General features: G+C 40.1%; 1 protein-coding gene across 1 annotated transcript in view; it reads right to left on the bottom strand.

The window, feature by feature from the left end:
* EFEMP1 (EGF containing fibulin extracellular matrix protein 1) overlaps positions 1-15,402 on the bottom strand; it is a 65,142-nt gene extending 49,740 nt beyond the window's left edge. The window contains exons 1-4 of the mRNA XM_045827694.1: positions 15,288-15,402; positions 13,948-14,035; positions 9,565-9,613; positions 8,981-9,394 (exon numbers count right to left, since the gene is read on the bottom strand). Of these exons, the coding sequence (XP_045683650.1) occupies positions 8,981-9,394; positions 9,565-9,613; positions 13,948-14,031 (547 nt within the window). The 5' untranslated portion in view covers positions 14,032-14,035; positions 15,288-15,402. The remainder of the gene's footprint in view (positions 1-8,980; positions 9,395-9,564; positions 9,614-13,947; positions 14,036-15,287) is intronic.
* Positions 15,403-17,467: the final 2,065 nt, after the last annotated feature.

Below are 17,467 nucleotides of genomic sequence, written 5' to 3'. Positions count from 1 at the left end.
ATTAAAAGATGGAGATATTTAAGTTTTTCAGTGAACAGTAGAAGTGTCAACAACAATTGAACAGCATACTCGCTTTGTTAATGCATGTATGAGAGGAGCACTTGCCTGCAAAATATTTCACAAGTGAAATTTAACTAATCCCCATTGAACAAAAATTATACCCTAATCCAGATCGTGATAGACCTGGTCTCCAGGGTGGACACTGAACAAGACCTCTTGAGTTGTTTCCCATTTTAGAACATATTCCACACATGCACTCAAGGAGGAGGGATTAGATTTCTTGCAGCACACACAGACCTTTAGCGTGCAAAGCTTACTTCACTACAGTCCCTGGAGCTTTTTGAGATTTCACCAGATGCACAAGGCAGCTCCAATTCCCATCACGGTTCTCACGTTAGCTGGGCACAGGTAAAGCTATACACACAGCCTTTATGGTTGTGTCTAGTTCCATCCCCTACTTCACAGAGATGCATTCTTGGTTAAATGGCTTGGCAGAAAGTAAACAGATTTTAAGTGTTTTCAATTACTAGCCTTATTTCACCTATAGTTCAAGTATAAGCTATTTATCGGCTTCCAATGGGTCTTCAGTAAGCTGGTTTCTTTCTTCATGGGATCCAAGAAATTCCTTCTGACTTCTCTAGAATTCAACTCTTCCTACTTTGGGACCAGATCAGAACGTTTTTTTAAGTCACCTACACCCAACTAAGTAACATTCCTGTATTCCGCCCTTCATCATTTGAACAAAGTAGATTTTAAAAAGATAGTTTTGGCCTACAGAACGAAATGACCAAGATGGATGTTCTGATCCCTTCTTCCTTTTTTACTCTACACTATTGTGTAGAGCTTCATCAAGTGCCTTGGGTATCTTCACAATATGTGACAGCTCATATAAATACTTACCAGCTTTTTTAAAAAATCAAATATCATAAATATTAATATTTTCTAAATTCAACTGGATTATCATTATTCAGCTTTAGATTTCTAGGAAGCACATATTTGACACAGAGATGCATTCATTGGTTAAACGTCTTGCCAGAAAGTAAACAGATTTCAAGTATTTCCACTTACTAGTTTTGCTCTAGGAGTAACAGTAACCTGTTTATTCACCAATGTTTATTAAAAATCTAATAATCCAAGATATAAATTATAGACTTTATAGCTTCTTCTTTCGAGTACCTTAAACCTTCAAGAATGGGAACAAAATGTTTAAGTCCTCCAAAATTAATGAGAAATTTGATAACATCTATAGTTGGGAAATATACCTTATGTCCATATGCTATGTTATAGTTCATTTTCAAGGATAGTTTCAGAACTCAGAATAAACTTTAAGCCTAAGTTCTCTGATGATTAAAAATCATTCATTTATTCAAACACACACACATCAAACATTTGCTTAGTGCCTATTGATTAATAAGTAAAATGAGACACAGTTCAAGAAGATAGAGCTGGTGGAACACATTGATATTTTGTTGGGAGAGTTAGGAATTGAAGGTGGAATCAGTAATGGATGCTTGCTGTGCAGTGCCTCTGCATCCTGTGAACTTTCTGATTCGTTCCCCTCTACCTACCCCAACCCTTGCTTTGTTAGCATTGCTATCAGCAGCGTGCTGCTTCTGGGGGATTTCCCTGGGAAATCACTGTAAGACATAAAGGGCATGGACACAATGCTGATTTGTGCTTGTTCTGCTTGGCTACAGGACGACTGCTCCCTGTGCTCTTCGGATCTGAATTTCCCCTCATCATTCTATCCTCTCCTAAATGGGGCATTCCAGGGTGAAACCAGACTTTTGCTCTTGACCACATTCCTGGGTACATATTTTTGTTCTCTGTCCAAATATGGACTTTAGTAAATTGTAAGGCTACCCATGTCACACGCTACTGTTACTTCTATTTTTGACAATTCATCATGTACTTCTTGTGATGTACCATGAGTTTACTTTATTGAACTGTTTGTTTCTTTTGGCATTATTTGATAACTCAAGGGGCAATAACACAAAGTTCCCTAAGGATTATGACTACTTCTTTCTCCTTTGATGCTATCAAAGCATCTTACAACAAAAAGTAGTTCTCAAACTTGATTGAGTTTATTGAATATTAATGGAATGGTTTTGTATTCTATTTGATTGACTTCACTTGAAATATTGCCTTGACTAGTATAGATATACACTTATTTGAAAGGAAGTTCAAGTTTTACAGTTTGAGTTAGCCCAATTCTAAAATTTTTCGCCTATTTAGTATTCATTTACATAACACTGATTCACTGTCTCCCTTTCTAAAATCTGTGGTCATATGAAATTGATGGCAATAAACTTTCTATGCTGCTGCCAATATCCTAGCACTCGGCCTTCCTTTCGCGTCATTTCTTCACTTTTTTATTACATATTTACAAATCATTTAGGTTCAAGCTACAAGCCTGCAATTGTGGCTAAATGCTTGCAATGACAGCTGTTTTCTTCTGCCAATATTTGCATGCAGTTTTCTTGATCAGTTTTATTTTTGAGTGCAATTTGCAGTTACCTCCTGGAAAAAGAAGCAGGCTAATGAATTTCAGATGTGGTGTGAATTGCTTATTTGTACATTCATGCAAAATCAAACATATTTGGGGCAAATTTTGTTTACTCTGGTTTCAAAGAATAACATTGTGCCAGTAATTCAACAAGTGCAAAGGCAATCCTTACAAATGGGGCAACTTGTTGATTTCAGAGAATAGAGCTTGAGACTTTCTGCTGGAGAAAGAAATAATGAGCCAGTACCAGTGCACATTCCTGAAGTTACCCAGGTTTGCAATTCTACTCCAATCTGCTTCTTTTTGTTTTTATGGAGATAGGGATTTTTGTTTCTAAAGGGATAGCAAAATTCATTTCACAGATTAAGTGTTAGTTTTAACAAGAATTTTCTTGTCTTTAGTAGCAAGTAAATCTTTGATCAAGTTTAAATTGAAGAGAAGACACTTATGTGAATGAATATTATTTTACTGTCTGATGATATTCATAGAGTCTAAATAGAATGAGATGTCAGCTGTGCCTCTGGTTTTTGATAACCAAAAGATGTTTTAAAACCAAAGTCTGAGTCAAACTCCTCTTTTGTGACTCATGAACTAAACCTCCAAACAGCATTGCCTTATCTCACAAGTTTATACCATGGAGTGTATATATATCTCTTAGCACCAGTCATATTACCATACCCATAACATAACTTAGAGTTTCACTTGCTGACAATTTAAGGGCAGTTACAGTATTGCATGTTTGCAGGTTTTATAGAGAGATGTAAGATCTCTTGTCTTCTGTCTTTTCCTATTCCCCCAGGTTGCATGTATCATGTTCTTGGTTCAGAGATATAGTCCTAACCAGGACTAAGTACAGGTCAGAAAAGCAAACTAGAAATATTCTGTCCCAGAAGCAGAATGTATATTTTTGATGTTTTCTCCCCACTACTTGCCATATTCCTTGTGAGGTATTCTGACCCCGCCCCCTGATATTGGTAGCTAATGCAGCTTCCTGAAATTGAAAGTAAATTAGCACACTGGCTCTCAAACTTGAGCAGGGGTCCAAATTGTGGGATTGTTAGAACACAGATTGCTGAAACCTACCCCCAGAATTTCTGATTCAGTAGGGCTGATGGGCCTTGGGATTTTGCATTTATATGTTATCAGATGATGCCAATGCCTCTAGCCTGGGACCACACTTTAGGAATCATTAAGCTAGGCAGTTATGTAGCACAGTCTCTGGTTGAAGAGTGATCATACTGATATCTTCCATGCTTCTACCTCCAGTAGCTGTCTTCAATTGTTATGAAGGAATTTTAAGGACACTTTCTGACTGTGTATGAACCAGAAATGTATACATATTGTTCACAAGTGTACATTAAAAATGAGTCTTAAGTTAACTAGAAATTTAATGACTATAGTTTTGGAAAGTTAAGTTACGAAACACTGCTATATTTTTCAGGAGGAAATCAATTATTTCTATTATACTGCATCGGCTTATTTAAAAAGTAATTAACCTTTCCCTATAAACTTAACTCCCATTTATTGATGTGGCTTTAGAAAATTTTTAAATATTCAAAGGTAATTAACAATTATTAACAATGAAGAACTGTAAGCAGGCTAAATGCGCATTTTACTTTCTGCTTGATGTATTTCTTTTCTGTTAATATGATAATTTACTCGATTATAGTTTTCCTTTTGCAAAATATCTATTTTCTGAGATCAAAGGTTTTTTTTTGGGGGGGGGCTGCTATATAATTATATGTAACAAAAATTAGGCATTTCCTCACAAACTAACAAAAGCAAGCAGAGACCCTAAGGACATTAGTGAGGATCAACAAAAGGGTGGTGTTTGGAAGGTGTTTGGTAATGACAATGCCTGGTATGCTAAGCCACTTGAATGCACTATAATTTGTAAATCCTCTTCTGGATATGAGATCATTTAAGCTTCAAATAAAAGGAGTCAAAGAAGGATGTCTCTACCATCTGAGCATCTGTACGTGTTAGTTCAAGTTTCTCTTTTTTAAAGGAGATGTATAGGTAATAACTCTTTTTCAAAATAATGTTTTAGTTATCCTTATGTTTATAAAGAAATGTGTGGAAGATAATAGATGGCTCCCAACAGTGTAGGTTTTTCTAGCCGAGTATAAATTTTTGTTCCTTTAGGGTTTATAAAAGGTATTTTAAAAAAGATTTTTAGCTGTTCCTGTGCCATAGGTAAAAAAGATAAAAACAAAATAAAATCATTAAAACTATAGTTAAAATTTTTTAAAATAAAAACTTTGGCAGACAAAACTTTATAGTTGAAGCATGGTATTAAATCTGACTGTGTGGTAAAAACCTTTCCTTGCAGTAATGTGGTGAGATGAGCTAACAATGGTGTGACAGTGACAGGCATCTCAGTAGCGGGTGCGGATGTCTAGGGACCCTCCACATGCAATCTAGGGCAGTGTGGAAACCAGCTCATTGACAGACTGGCCAGTGGGATCCTGACAACTTGAAAGAAAGGCTCTGCCCGGGTACATAAAAGTCAATGAAGGTTAGATTTTGAAAGTTTAAAACAAATTAAAAAAAAAAAAAACAGTCCCATTGATAAACAATGCCTTAACCTGAGGGGAAATAAAAGGCTCTAATATTTGAAGTTTCTCAGTCTTGGCTATGAGGTGCAGGAGATTTGGTTATTGGGGGCTGTGCTGGGGTCGTCACCATTCCATTTGCCCAGGACTGAGGCATTTCCAGGGTTGTGGGGCTTTCAGTTTTCAAACCAGAACAGTCTCAGATAGATAAGGATGTTTGCAAACCCTAGGTTATGCTTTCACATTTCTTACATTATATAATACAAGCCAGACACTGCATTGTGGGTTTGGCTCCACAATCAGCTTCATTAAGCATTTGTATTGAGTTTATTTTTTGATGGCACAGTTTCTTTAGCAAGTTAGTAATGATACCTATAAATCCTGAATGCGTTTAGTAATGGCTTAATTACCGATTATACAAAATACCCTATGTTTAATTTTACAAAAGTTCAATTACATGAACAAATTCCTTCAAAATGGGCAATCAGTGCTTGCTCTTGTCAGTTCCCAAATGGTGTTTTCTTCTTATGAGAATAGGGCTCTTAGAAAGTTATATGTGATTTAAAAAAATCCTTTCTCAACTTGACTTAGTAATCTCTAACTCCATCTCTGTTGAGGGAGATTTCACAGAGACGGTGCACTAAAGATGTAGAAAAATAAAGTGAGTCATCGGTGGGTTACAGCGTATTTCCCATTCATCCAACTTTCTTTTGGGCCAGATGAATATTTGTTGTCTTTGAGGCTGATGATAGCTCATGGAGAAACTATTAATTTATAAAACTTTGTTTACACATGACACCACATATGTAACATTGATACGATCTTCATGTAAATTTATAACTATCGCCCATCATTTGAAATTCTCTGTGTGAGTGGCTTCTTCAGCGTTACACTATGTTAACAAAAATTACCCGAAGAAAAAAGAGCTCACTATGAATTGATATATGGATGCTATGTTGCATTTTAAATCCTTTGTTTTTGCATAAAATTTAAAAGCTCTGGAAAAATTCAAGAAAAGGAGTAAAAGGATCACATTTTCACTAAATGTTAAAACACAGAGAGCTGGTTAAATACATATTAATAAAGGAGAATATATTTAAAAATATATAGTGGCATTTAAAGTATTAGGTGCCATCTATGATTGGTAATAGTGGATTTAAAGGCACAGTTGACTTTAACACTGAAATACAGTACAGATTTCAGCCATTACATAAAGATGTCCTCAGCTTTAGTTTATGTAATAATAAACTGTACCTGATGAAAAATATATGTGGAAAAAAGAAATGATTTTAATACAAATATGACACCTGCAGTCATTCGTTTATTCTGGTCCAGTGGCCGTAGTAAATGTGTTTGGATTATTGGGCCCAAGTATTCAACATTTAAAAGGGAGTGGAGATCTTATTAAAACAGAAGGCTCCTCAAACTCCACAATGATGTCAGTAACTGAGGTCTTTGGAGCACATTATTGTTTTAACCAGAGGTCCCCACAATTTCACATTGGTTATAAAACATGATTTTGTGCTGCTGGCCTGGAATGAGAATGTCATGCATCTGTAGGCAATTAGAAGAGGCTGGACTGCACGTTCGATCCACTCAGTAATACACAGGCGTAAGTGTGACTTATGTTAGTCAGATTTCCTAGACAGATTATCCTGTTATTATCATGTGAAAGAACCCCCTTTTATCAACAATTAAGTAAATCCACATTTGTGGGCACTCTGTAAAATTGTGAGGTGGGAAGAAATCCAATTTAAGCCTTAAGTCATCCAAAACACTTAACACTGCTTCCAATGATGCAGACTGCCCCGCACCAAGGTTTAGAAATTGGCTGAATTATGCAGAAGAGTTGTGTGCAATCAGTAGGTACATATATAACATCTACAATAAGCAAGGCATTTAACAGTTTTAGCTTATAACTATAAAAATTTCCCAAAAGAAGAATTACAAATGTTTTAATATGTGAAAAGTAACTTGCTTTGTAAGATAGTCTAAATCTTTTTAAGAAAAAGTAAACAGGATTTCATTGTTATTATTCACATTTTATGATACGGTTTCTACCAGTGCTTATTGTAAGTAACCAATGAATCTTTAAGTCCTGAATGTATTTTATTCTAGAACTTTTTCACTCGGTTATAGGCATCATTCTTGAATTCCTCAATTGTCAATGATGGACCATAAACTACTTTGAGAAATAAGCCATCCATTTAACTTTTTTTTTTCTCCTAAGTACCAGTAAAATAAACACCTGAAGTGTAAAAATTAATTCAGTATAAAAAGTCCTACATTAAAAATTTCATTAAAACATGTCAGTTTCAGGAAACATACCACCAAACCCTCCAATATAATTATATATTTCAATAACAATTAAAAATTGGTATCTTAAAAACAATCAAGAAGTTTTATCAATATTCACTCAAATACATATACAAAGTAACCTCAGGAAGTTATCTCCTTGACATAATCCTTAAACTAAATATCAGAATATCAAGCAGATGCTGAGGCATTCATCATCAATATTGGAATTCGGACACATGACAGTAACATGAAACAGATGCTGATATGATGGGCTCTCTGAAAAGTGACACCATCACAGCATGGGTTAGCTCTTGCTGTGGGGCACTTAAAATCTGAACACAAATATAAAATAATAAAAGTCAGAGCATGATAGGTTTTCTTACTTCACTTATAAGCCATCTAAAATCTACCATCTTGTATGCGGAAGATACAACTCAACACTGGCGAGTAAGGGGCAGCAGCCTAGGGGACCAGAAGATGCTTTTGCACTTAATGCAGCCGCTAGGGGATCCCACTTGAACCCCTCAGTGTTGAGGGAGGAAGGCACTCTCTTCCTCACCCATGAGCAAGCAGATGGGAAGAACTCCTGGGCCCTTTCCATGGACCAATGTGCCCCAGGCATTGTGGTATGATACAGGGTCTATCTACTCAGTCAACTCTGATGTGAAAAAGGAGTCTGGGACACCTATGGCTTATCTCAGCAACAGTCTCCACATCAGACAGGTCTGGAAGGGATTGTTAAATGGGAAGAGGGAAACAGGATGCCTTAGCACAGTCCAGTTAGCTAATACCCTACATGTCTTCCAAGCCCAAGATTCTTACTGTGTTGCTCGCATGAGTCTATAGCTGTTTCTAGAATACAGAGTGATGTGTACTCTTTGTGAAAATAAACAGAAAAACTCAGGCAGATGGTGCCATAGTGCAAGTGATGTGAATGAAATGTGTTCAAATGAGAGTTTTAGAAGACATAATATGAAGGGGTGAGACTGCCCTCCCTTAAAGGTATGGAGAAGCAGGAGCCCCATTTCTTTAGTCCACAATAAGGAAAAATTGTCAGAGGTAAGTTCAATGGAGAGAGAGCTTGAGAAACCAAAAGGGAATATTTATGGAGTAGCTCAACAGAACAGTTTCATCTTCCCATGAATAACCCAAACTGCTGCTTTGGACAGCTGTGACTCTGGCCCTGCCCACCTGGGCTGGAAGGGCTGGCTCTGCACTCACCGCCTATGTGACCCCTGGTTCTAAAACTTGGCTGCACACTGGAACCACGTGGGGAGCTTTAAAAGTAATGACACCTGGAACCCACCCCTGAGATTGTTATTTAATTGGGCTGGGGTGTAGCTTGGACAGAGAGGAGTTTTGAAGGCTCCCAAGTGACTCTGACTATGTGCAGCTAAGGTTGAGAACCACTGATAACCTGTCTGAGCCACAGTTTCCTCAACAGTAAAATGATGCATATGTGGGCAGCAACTTCCTTTTAAGATTATTGTGATGACAAAACGTGATAATGCAGGCAAAGCATTTAGTGCAATGTCTGGCACATGTGGGAAGCTGTCAAAATTTTGCAAGTTGTTATTTTCACCACAAGGTTAGACACGTTAGTATAAGAAGTCATGCTTACCTTGGCAGATGTTATGCTCACTCTGTTCATAGCCTGTTGCACACTGGATCCGGTGAGAAGGGTTGGAGGGAACGCGCTGAGGATCTGCCGGGTTCCGCCGGATGACAAAATTATTGCGGCTGGTCTGTACTTCTGGGCCTGCGACTGCAGCAGCACTGACCATATAACCAGCCCCAGGCACTGCCGCACTGGTTGCCATGCCACTGGCTGCCATGCCCCCACCTGTAACTGAGGAGGATGCAGCTGCATTTGCAGCTGCACCTATATTTTCAGCTGCTGGTGTTTCTTGCTGAGGTTGTTCATTATTGACAATAATCTGGGCTGTTTTAGGAAGGCAGAGGTATCCTCCATAGTGGTTGACGCATTTCATTCCACCTTTGCAGGCATCTGGGACAATGTCACATTCATCAATATCTGTGGTCAGTAATAACAGAAGTCAGGAATCTTCTTAGGGGGGAAACTGAACATGTACATATAGGCTCATGCCTTTTTGGTGTAATACAAACCAGACAGGAAGAGTGACATGAGATGAAGAGTAACACAGAAAGCTATGTTCAGATGGGGGTTCTTTGAAGTTGGCTCACCTTTGCACTGCTGTCTTACAGGATCCCACTCGTATCCATCTGTGCATTGCTGTGAAGAGAACATCAGGGTGGGCCCAGGAGACAGTTAGTTAGTGTATCCAGTCCCTGGCAAGTCATTCTAAAAGCTTCATTATTATGGCAACAATCTTTGCCCTAGAGTCCCAGATAGATGATGAGATGAGTGGTTTTATATTATCTAGCTTTTCTTTTTTGTTAAAGACAAATCTGAACATTGTCCTATTTCAGGTGTCCCTTCTTAATCACCAGCTGGCTCAGCTCTGCTGTTGTGTATGGTAGAGTTGCCCATGACCATCTTGGAATTCTTCCTTGCCTTGATACTAATCTCCCATCTCTCTGACTGCTCTGCTGTTTTTTGCTTTATTTGCTTCTTCTCCTACATTGTAAATTGCCATCCCCCACCCCGCAAAAGAAAATATTTTCAACGGAGTTCTTTTTTTCAGCCCCTGATTCTTCCTTCTCTCCCTAAGTCCTTTTAGAGCAGACCAGAGCCTGGCTTTCCTTATTATTCCTATTTAGCTGAGTCCAGAGCCTCCCTCACATGTTGGCTTGCCTCCTCACTTCAGTTCCCACAGCTCCTGTTGTTTGCTCACTAGCTGAATCACCTGTCAAGTACCTTCTCACACAAGGCACCATCCTACTCCCTGGGAATCCTAGTCCCTGAACTCAAGCAGTTTATAGGCCAGAAGAAGAGACAGATGGGTAGACAAGCTGGAGCAAGATGTTAGGTGCTACGACACCAGTACGCATGTAGAAAAAGTGGTGGACTCTGACCAGGAATATGGGTGGGCTAAACAGGGTGGAAGGAAATGCCCTATGGGGGAGACCACAAGTGAATGAGGACTTACAAGATAAAAATCGTTTAAGAGTAGAGGAGCTCTAGGTAGTCTTGGGTGGGTAGGGATGAGGTTAGAGAGGTAGGTAGGGCTAAATCTGGGAAGCTTTTCTTTAGGACAGATGGGAACTGAATTCTTACTGAAGCTCAGTGAATCTCAGACTGTGATATGGTTAAGAATCACCACGGTGCTTGTTAAAATGCAGGTTCCTGGTTCCACCCAAAAGATCAAATTGTGAGTAGGAGGCCTGGAATCTGAATTCCTAACAAGCATCCCAGGTGATTCTGATACAGTTCATGGACTAACTTCTTTCTATCTTATTTTATTTGATATTTTACTGAATTTGTTGCAGTGACATTGGTTAATAAAATTACATAGGTTTCAGATATACATTTCTATAACACACCATCTCTATATCGTACTGTGTGTTCACCACCCCAAGTCGAGACTCCTTCCACCACCATTCATCCTCCCTGTACCCTCTTCTACGTCCCCGACTCTCTTCTCCCTCTAATAGTCACCAGACTATTGTCTGCCTGTGAGTTTTTGGTTTTTTGCTTAATCCCTTCACCTTTTTCACCCAGCCCCCTACCCCTCTGCTTTAACAGCTGTCAGTCTGTTCTCTGTATCTGTGAGTCTATTTTTATTTTGTTTGTTACTTTGTTCATTAGATTCCAAATGTAAGTGAAATCATATGGTGTTTGTTTTTCTGTGATTGGCTTATTTCACTTAGCATGGGCTACTTCTTGAGTAAAGAAGTAAGATGCAGGAAGTACAGAGTAAACAAAAAATAAACAAATTTCTTTAATAGAGCTGAGAGTTGCTTATGCATACAACAGACACTTGGCGAGTGGCCAGCTGAATGCAGACAGAGGGGTCAGTGTAGGTATCTTACTGATATCTGAAACCTCACAGGGTAAACAGTAAACTCACTCTATCTCTTAAACTCATTCTTCCTAGTTTCCCAACACTGTTCAAGGTACTACCACCATTCTCAGGATGCAGGTTTACAGTTTTGACATCAGCATTGACTTTCCCAATTATTTTCCTTCAGTTCTGCTGACTTTGTGTTCACCAATATCTACCAATTAGCATAAGCCCTCCTGGCCTCATGAGTAGGCAAGGCTCCTTAGCTGGTCCCCTTATCTCTACATGGTTGCACACAGCCTCCAAGGCAACCTTTCTTGCTCTGTTGGTGCCGCTGTTCCTCCATCCAGGAGATCAGTCGCAGTGGCCTGTGGCCCTCTAATCTCCCATTGCCATCATCTCCAGTTCTCCCTACTACTCAGCTCCAGCCCATCTGACCTTGTCACCTTATGGACTTGTCTTGGTTGTTTTTACTTCTAGACTTTGATTATGCCACTTTTTCTTTTTTTTATTTTCTGATTCAGGTGCCTCTTCAGCCTTTCCAGATTAATCCAAAATCAGTACTTCCTTCAAGAACTAGCCCACAGTTCTAGCTCCTCCAATATGCCAGCACTAACATTAATTATCTCCTTGCTTTTCTACTGCTTTAGCAACTTGAATAATCTGTATAATAATATTATTTGTACTTGCTTAGGAACTTTGTAGTTCTCAACAGTATCTTCCCAGGGTAAATTCCCTGAGGTTAAGGTCTGAATTTTCTTAGTAAACAAATAAGCTCTTTTGAGAGCAATGAGAGCTGCTTGGGCACATGGCAGATACCTGGCGAGCAAACAACTGAACGGACCCTGTCATTGATACAGAGGGGAATGCTATATTGTGGATACAAGCCCGTTCTTCTAAAAAGTTTCTTCCAATGACAGTTCACTTGAATAATCTGTGTGCTCATAGAAAAGACTTTAAGTTTGTTTTAGGTATTTAGTTCCAGTATCTTTAACATGGATCTACTATTATACAAGCCTAGAGTGAATTAAGCTTAACCACTTGCTATGTAGCCTTAAGCAAGTGAGTTACTCAGTCAGACCTTCAATTCTACACTAAGTAAAAGGAACTTTATGCTACTTACCTCATGCTTTGCTGTGAGCATGAAAGGAGATAATCTCTCCACAGTGGGATATTAAAAAAATAGTTACATCTTGTCCTTTAACCATGACTCATTAGGCACACACAATTTGAGAGAGAATAGACCTAATCTTAGCAAAATGTTGGATCTGGGACATCTGTTGTCATAATAGTGAACCTTAGTTAGTAGTTTTAAAATGATAGTGTTTAATCCACAGGGAACTTTCTCTGCTAAAGATGAATAAGATTTAGGTGATTAGCAAAGGGAAGGGGTTATAAAATAAGCAATTATAAAAGCAATAAAATCTTTTATTAGATGAATATAAAAGTGGGTCGCTAATTTAATTTTACCTCCCTGAGAAGGTAGTAAGTTTGGCCCGAATAACAAAACATTTTCATTTGAAGATAAACAACGCATGTATTCATTTTCTCTTCAGCAGAGGAAGCAATTACATTTAGCATTAAGTTAACAAAGTATTTATATTAAACACTATTTGATTTAGAGTTGATCTAAACAACAGCAAGGAGCATTTGCCAGATGGATACCTAACATTCTAGGGATCATATGGCACCAAAAAAGTGAGATGATGTTTATTATCAGTAATTGACATTAGCTCACTTTTGAGTTTTATTTTTAAAAATGTTTCACATTCTTTTAAGTAGGATTACTTAATTTTAAGTTGGAAACAAGTAAAAAAATATGTCTTTCATTCTCTGATCCAGGACAAATAGCATTTTCCTCATAACACTGATTAAAGAGCAGAAAACACAAAACAGAGGTGCAAACCCACCGGAAGTGCCCTCTGTTCTCACCACCTCCATTCCTGGCAGTGGGAGAGTCAGATGATGTTTTCAGTAGTTTAGTAAACACTGGTTATACCCATGTGATTAACTAATTAATCAAATATTATTTGGATATATGATATATTAATTAGAAAATGCAAAATCAAGTTTCACACAATGCATTTGGAAACCACTTGAGCAAATACCATGTCCTGGCAACACATTAAAGTGTACCTCAAGGGCATTTATGTGAGTTATCAGTCATACTATAAATGAATATTAGCCTTGTAGAAACTCAGGAAAGGCCACTTACCTGAGAACAGAAGCTGCATGCACAGATGAGGCAAAGTGCTTTTGTGGTGTTTAACTTTCTTTTTTGACTTGAGTCTTGCTCTGCAGGTTTTGGTTTAATCCGAATGTATACAGGAATCCAGGTTTTCCAATTCCTTATCCCCATTAATTTATTGAATGTGTTGGAAATAGGTAGCTTACTTTGTTTTTTGTTATGAAAGGGGTTTCCTTTTTTGGGCCTTACAGAAATCATTACATTTTGGTCCCTATCTCAACTAGTGACCTAAATGAACGTTTGAAAGTACCACTGGCAATTTACAAGGAATCTTAAACGTACACCATGCCAATGCGTTAACTTATTGCCCTCTACAGGGTGCAGCCCGCACACCTAGGCAGAAGGGGATAAAGTCCCCCTTGTGTCACAGGATCCCGCTGAACCACACTTATCTCAGATTCCATCACCCCTTACCGTGTACGTGATGGTTTCCTCGGTGTCTTGTGACTTGACCAGTGCCAGAGTCAGCATGGTTAGGAAAAGGGCTTTCAACATCATGAATCTCAAAGAAAACACAGGACAAACTGATGCTTAGGACCAGCTGCGGGATAAATAACAAAACTTTAGCTGTGAAGTAACGAGCGAGGAAGGGAGGGTGGCGGAAGCTGAGGCTCCACCACAACCAACTCCCAATACACTTTCTCATCTCCCCTCCCCCTCCTCAACCTTCCCCGCGGCCAAACGAGGCACCGAAGTCGGCAACAGGGCTGCAGAGTTACATTTCATTTCACTCCATTTGGCTGTGCTCAACATATGTAAAGGTATACGGCGTACCTTTTATACTGCACCTACACAACAGGCTCCAGAACGGGGCGGAAGGAAAAGAATAGAGGGTAATTAATTTCAAAAGAGATGGTGCTTTTTATTTATTTATTTATTTAGCGAGAGTGGAGGTGGGGCAGCAAATCTCTTCCCTTGAACATTAAAGCTTTCCTCTATAAGCTCACCTCCAGCTAGTTGAGTTGTTTGCACAGCTCAGTAGAAATACTTGCAAACCAGTATGAATTACCTTGGCCTCAAACTTAAAAAGCGAAACAAAACACCAAAACAAACCTGGGGGGAGGTGGGGAGGAATCTCCTCCCAGTTCTAGAATACCTGCCCCTCAGAGCTCCTTCCCGCATCCCCAGCACAAACTCTCAAAGTGCTATTTCCATGCCGTTCTCCGCGCGCAGCTTTGTTCAAAAGAATCCGGTTGCGTGGAGGAGCGTCTGATTCCCTTGTGCCTTATTAGTCCCTCGGTCTCTGGTATGCTACCTTCAGGACTGGGGCTGCCTAGGGCCGGAACTGGGGGACCACACTGAAGCCAAGGTACCAGTTTCGAGGTGGCCAGCCTGGAGCCCCCAGGGAAGAGAGGTCCCTTTTTTTTAACAGTAGGCTAGCAGGCGGGAGTCTCGGGAGCTGCTCAGTGCTCCAGCTTCTAACCAGCTCCTTTGGAATCCAGGTGCGTCTTAAATCTCTCACATTGGCCCCTTGAGATTTTCAAAACCACGTTTATGGGCAAAACCCTGTCTGATGATTGTTTGCGCGCACACACATGCCCATACAAACAGATGTCACCCTGGTACTCGCACATGCTGACAGATCGCATTCCGAGACCGCACACCTCCACCTCCCTCTCTGCCTGAGACATCCTGCACAGGCTGGGGCAGTTCTCGGGTACACTGCACCCCTCAGGCCACCCTAGTTACTCGCCGGCACGCGGCCCGGGGAGCACTGGGCGCAACGGTGTGACCCCCGAGTCGGGGGTTCCTACCTGCGCGGCCGTGCTGCGCTCCGGACCCAGGCAGCGAGGGGAGAGCGCAGGGGAGGGCAGCCCCGTGGGTCTCAACTGGCGAGGTCTGGCAGCTGCCGCAGCGGCAGGAGGCTGGAGGAGGAGGAGAAAGGGAGGGAAAGGGGAGGGCAAAGGGGGGCGGAGGAGAGGGCTGAAGGAGGCGTGTGGGCTGAGCCAAGCGCTGCAAGCCCGGCGGGAGAGCACGCTGGGGGGCTGATCCGCGCCGTTCTGCCGGGTCTCCCTCCGCCACACCGCCTGACCTTTTATGCCAACCTCTCTTCCCCAGTTCCCAGACATGCAAAACCCCAGGCCGTAGATGGCACATTTGGGATAAGCTATGGGGTTTGAATCAACCTTGGGGATGCCCGGCCGTCCAGGCAATTTCTGGTGCTTGTGGAGGGAAAAAATATCTCTGGAGGAGAGCTTCTAAGAGTCCTGGGAAACTGCTTAACCCCCGTCCCCCATTAATGAATTAAAAAAAAAAATCCCACTCAGAGAACCGATTCTTTTGACTTTTCTTTCAAATGCTTTTTATTTGATTGTTTGGAGTGAAGGAGGGTCTGTTTCCTCAAATGTAGCAAAAGGATAATCCATTCATCAAATATTTGTGACCTACTATGTTCCAGGTGTTGGGAATTGCCCAAATGGAACTCAGGCTAACAAAATTGTGAGGTGGGGTTTGTTTTGGTCTCTCAAACCTCCCTTTTTTTATGGACCCCTTTCCTCACATACTGCCTTTCTTCTCTCCACCGGTTCACTTGTGGGAGTGCCCAATACTGGTCACTCAAAGTTGGGTATTTCACTCTCACCTTTCATACTAATGGTGGAATTTCAAGAATCTGGAGAGAAAAAATTTTTTCCTGGCTTCTTCAAATCATACCACAAAGTTTGAAGTTAGCTCTTGAAGCATTCAACTCTAAAATCAGATGAATAGTTTGCTTCTAAGGCTGTTGTGTCTTCCAAGAAGTGAAGAACCAAATGCAATTTCATTAATACGACAATGTGTAAACTGAAGGCATTAAGTGAGGGCTTTGCCCCAGAGCTGGAGGCAGAGGGTGGGAGGTGGAGGTACTGTTCCTTTTCCTTTTCTGCTGCAGGGAAGGTGGTAGATAGTGCAAGAGACAGGCTGTCAGGTGGATGCCTCTCTTCTCTCCTTATCTTTGGAGTATGCAGTAGATTGACACACCTTGCCAGTCTGGTTGCAAGCCACACAATATTGGGCAAGATCAGAGGAGCTCCACGACCCTGAACCTTACTTGAGTTATGTGGGGTTTTGCCAATAGTACTGATGGTTTTCACTACCAAAATTCGAGTAAGTTTGTTTTCCTAGTCATTAATGAGCTCTAAACTTAAAAAAATATGGATCTTAAATTTTATACAGTAAAAAGATCTGTCCAGACATTTTTAAAATTTCTTTTGAATTCTTTCTACCTATTCTCAATCCTTTCTTCAGAAATAGTGGGTTAAAGCTGCCAGATTTCTATCTCCAGCCTGGAACTCTTCCCATATACCCAACTGCTGACTTCTTATCTTCATCTGTACACCTGCTGGACATTCATTCAGATTTGTAGAAGTCTGCTGATTCTCACCTTCTCTCCCAACCTACTCTCTCCACCTGCTTCATCATCTCAATTAAAAGCAGTTTCACCTTTCTGTTTGTTCAGGTCCAGTATCATGGAGTCATCCCTTCATTTCTTTTTCTCACACACACTGCATTCAATTCTCTAGAAAACTTTGTTGGCTTTATCTTCAAAATATATCCAGAATTGGGCCCTTCTCATCAATTCTTTTGTGAGCAACATGATCTAAGCCACCATGACCTTCCATTTGGATTATGACAACAGCCTCCTACTAGGTCTCCCTGCTTATACCCTTGTTCCTCTGCAATCTTTTCTTGGCATGAGTTCTATAAATGGGATTCTGGAGTATATGTTCTTTTGTGTTGGTTTTCTTCACTTAGGATGTTTTGAAATGCATCCTTGCTGTTATATGTATCAGAAGTTCATTCCTTTTGGTTGCCAGATAGTATTCCATTATAGGACATACCCTAATTTGTTTATCTGGTCACCTGTTGATGGATATTTAGATTGTTTCTGAATAAAGCTGTCATGGAAAATCACATAGAAACCTTTGTATAGATATGTTTTCTGTTCTTTAGGTAA

The sequence above is a fragment of the Phyllostomus hastatus genome, unplaced genomic scaffold (assembly GCF_019186645.2).
Source record: "Phyllostomus hastatus isolate PE091 unplaced genomic scaffold, TTU_PhHast_1.1 phas_scaffold_78, whole genome shotgun sequence".
Classification (NCBI taxonomy): Eukaryota; Metazoa; Chordata; class Mammalia; order Chiroptera; family Phyllostomidae; genus Phyllostomus; species Phyllostomus hastatus.
The sequence above is the reverse complement of the archived record's forward strand: the minus strand, read 5'-3'. Positions and strand labels throughout refer to the sequence as shown.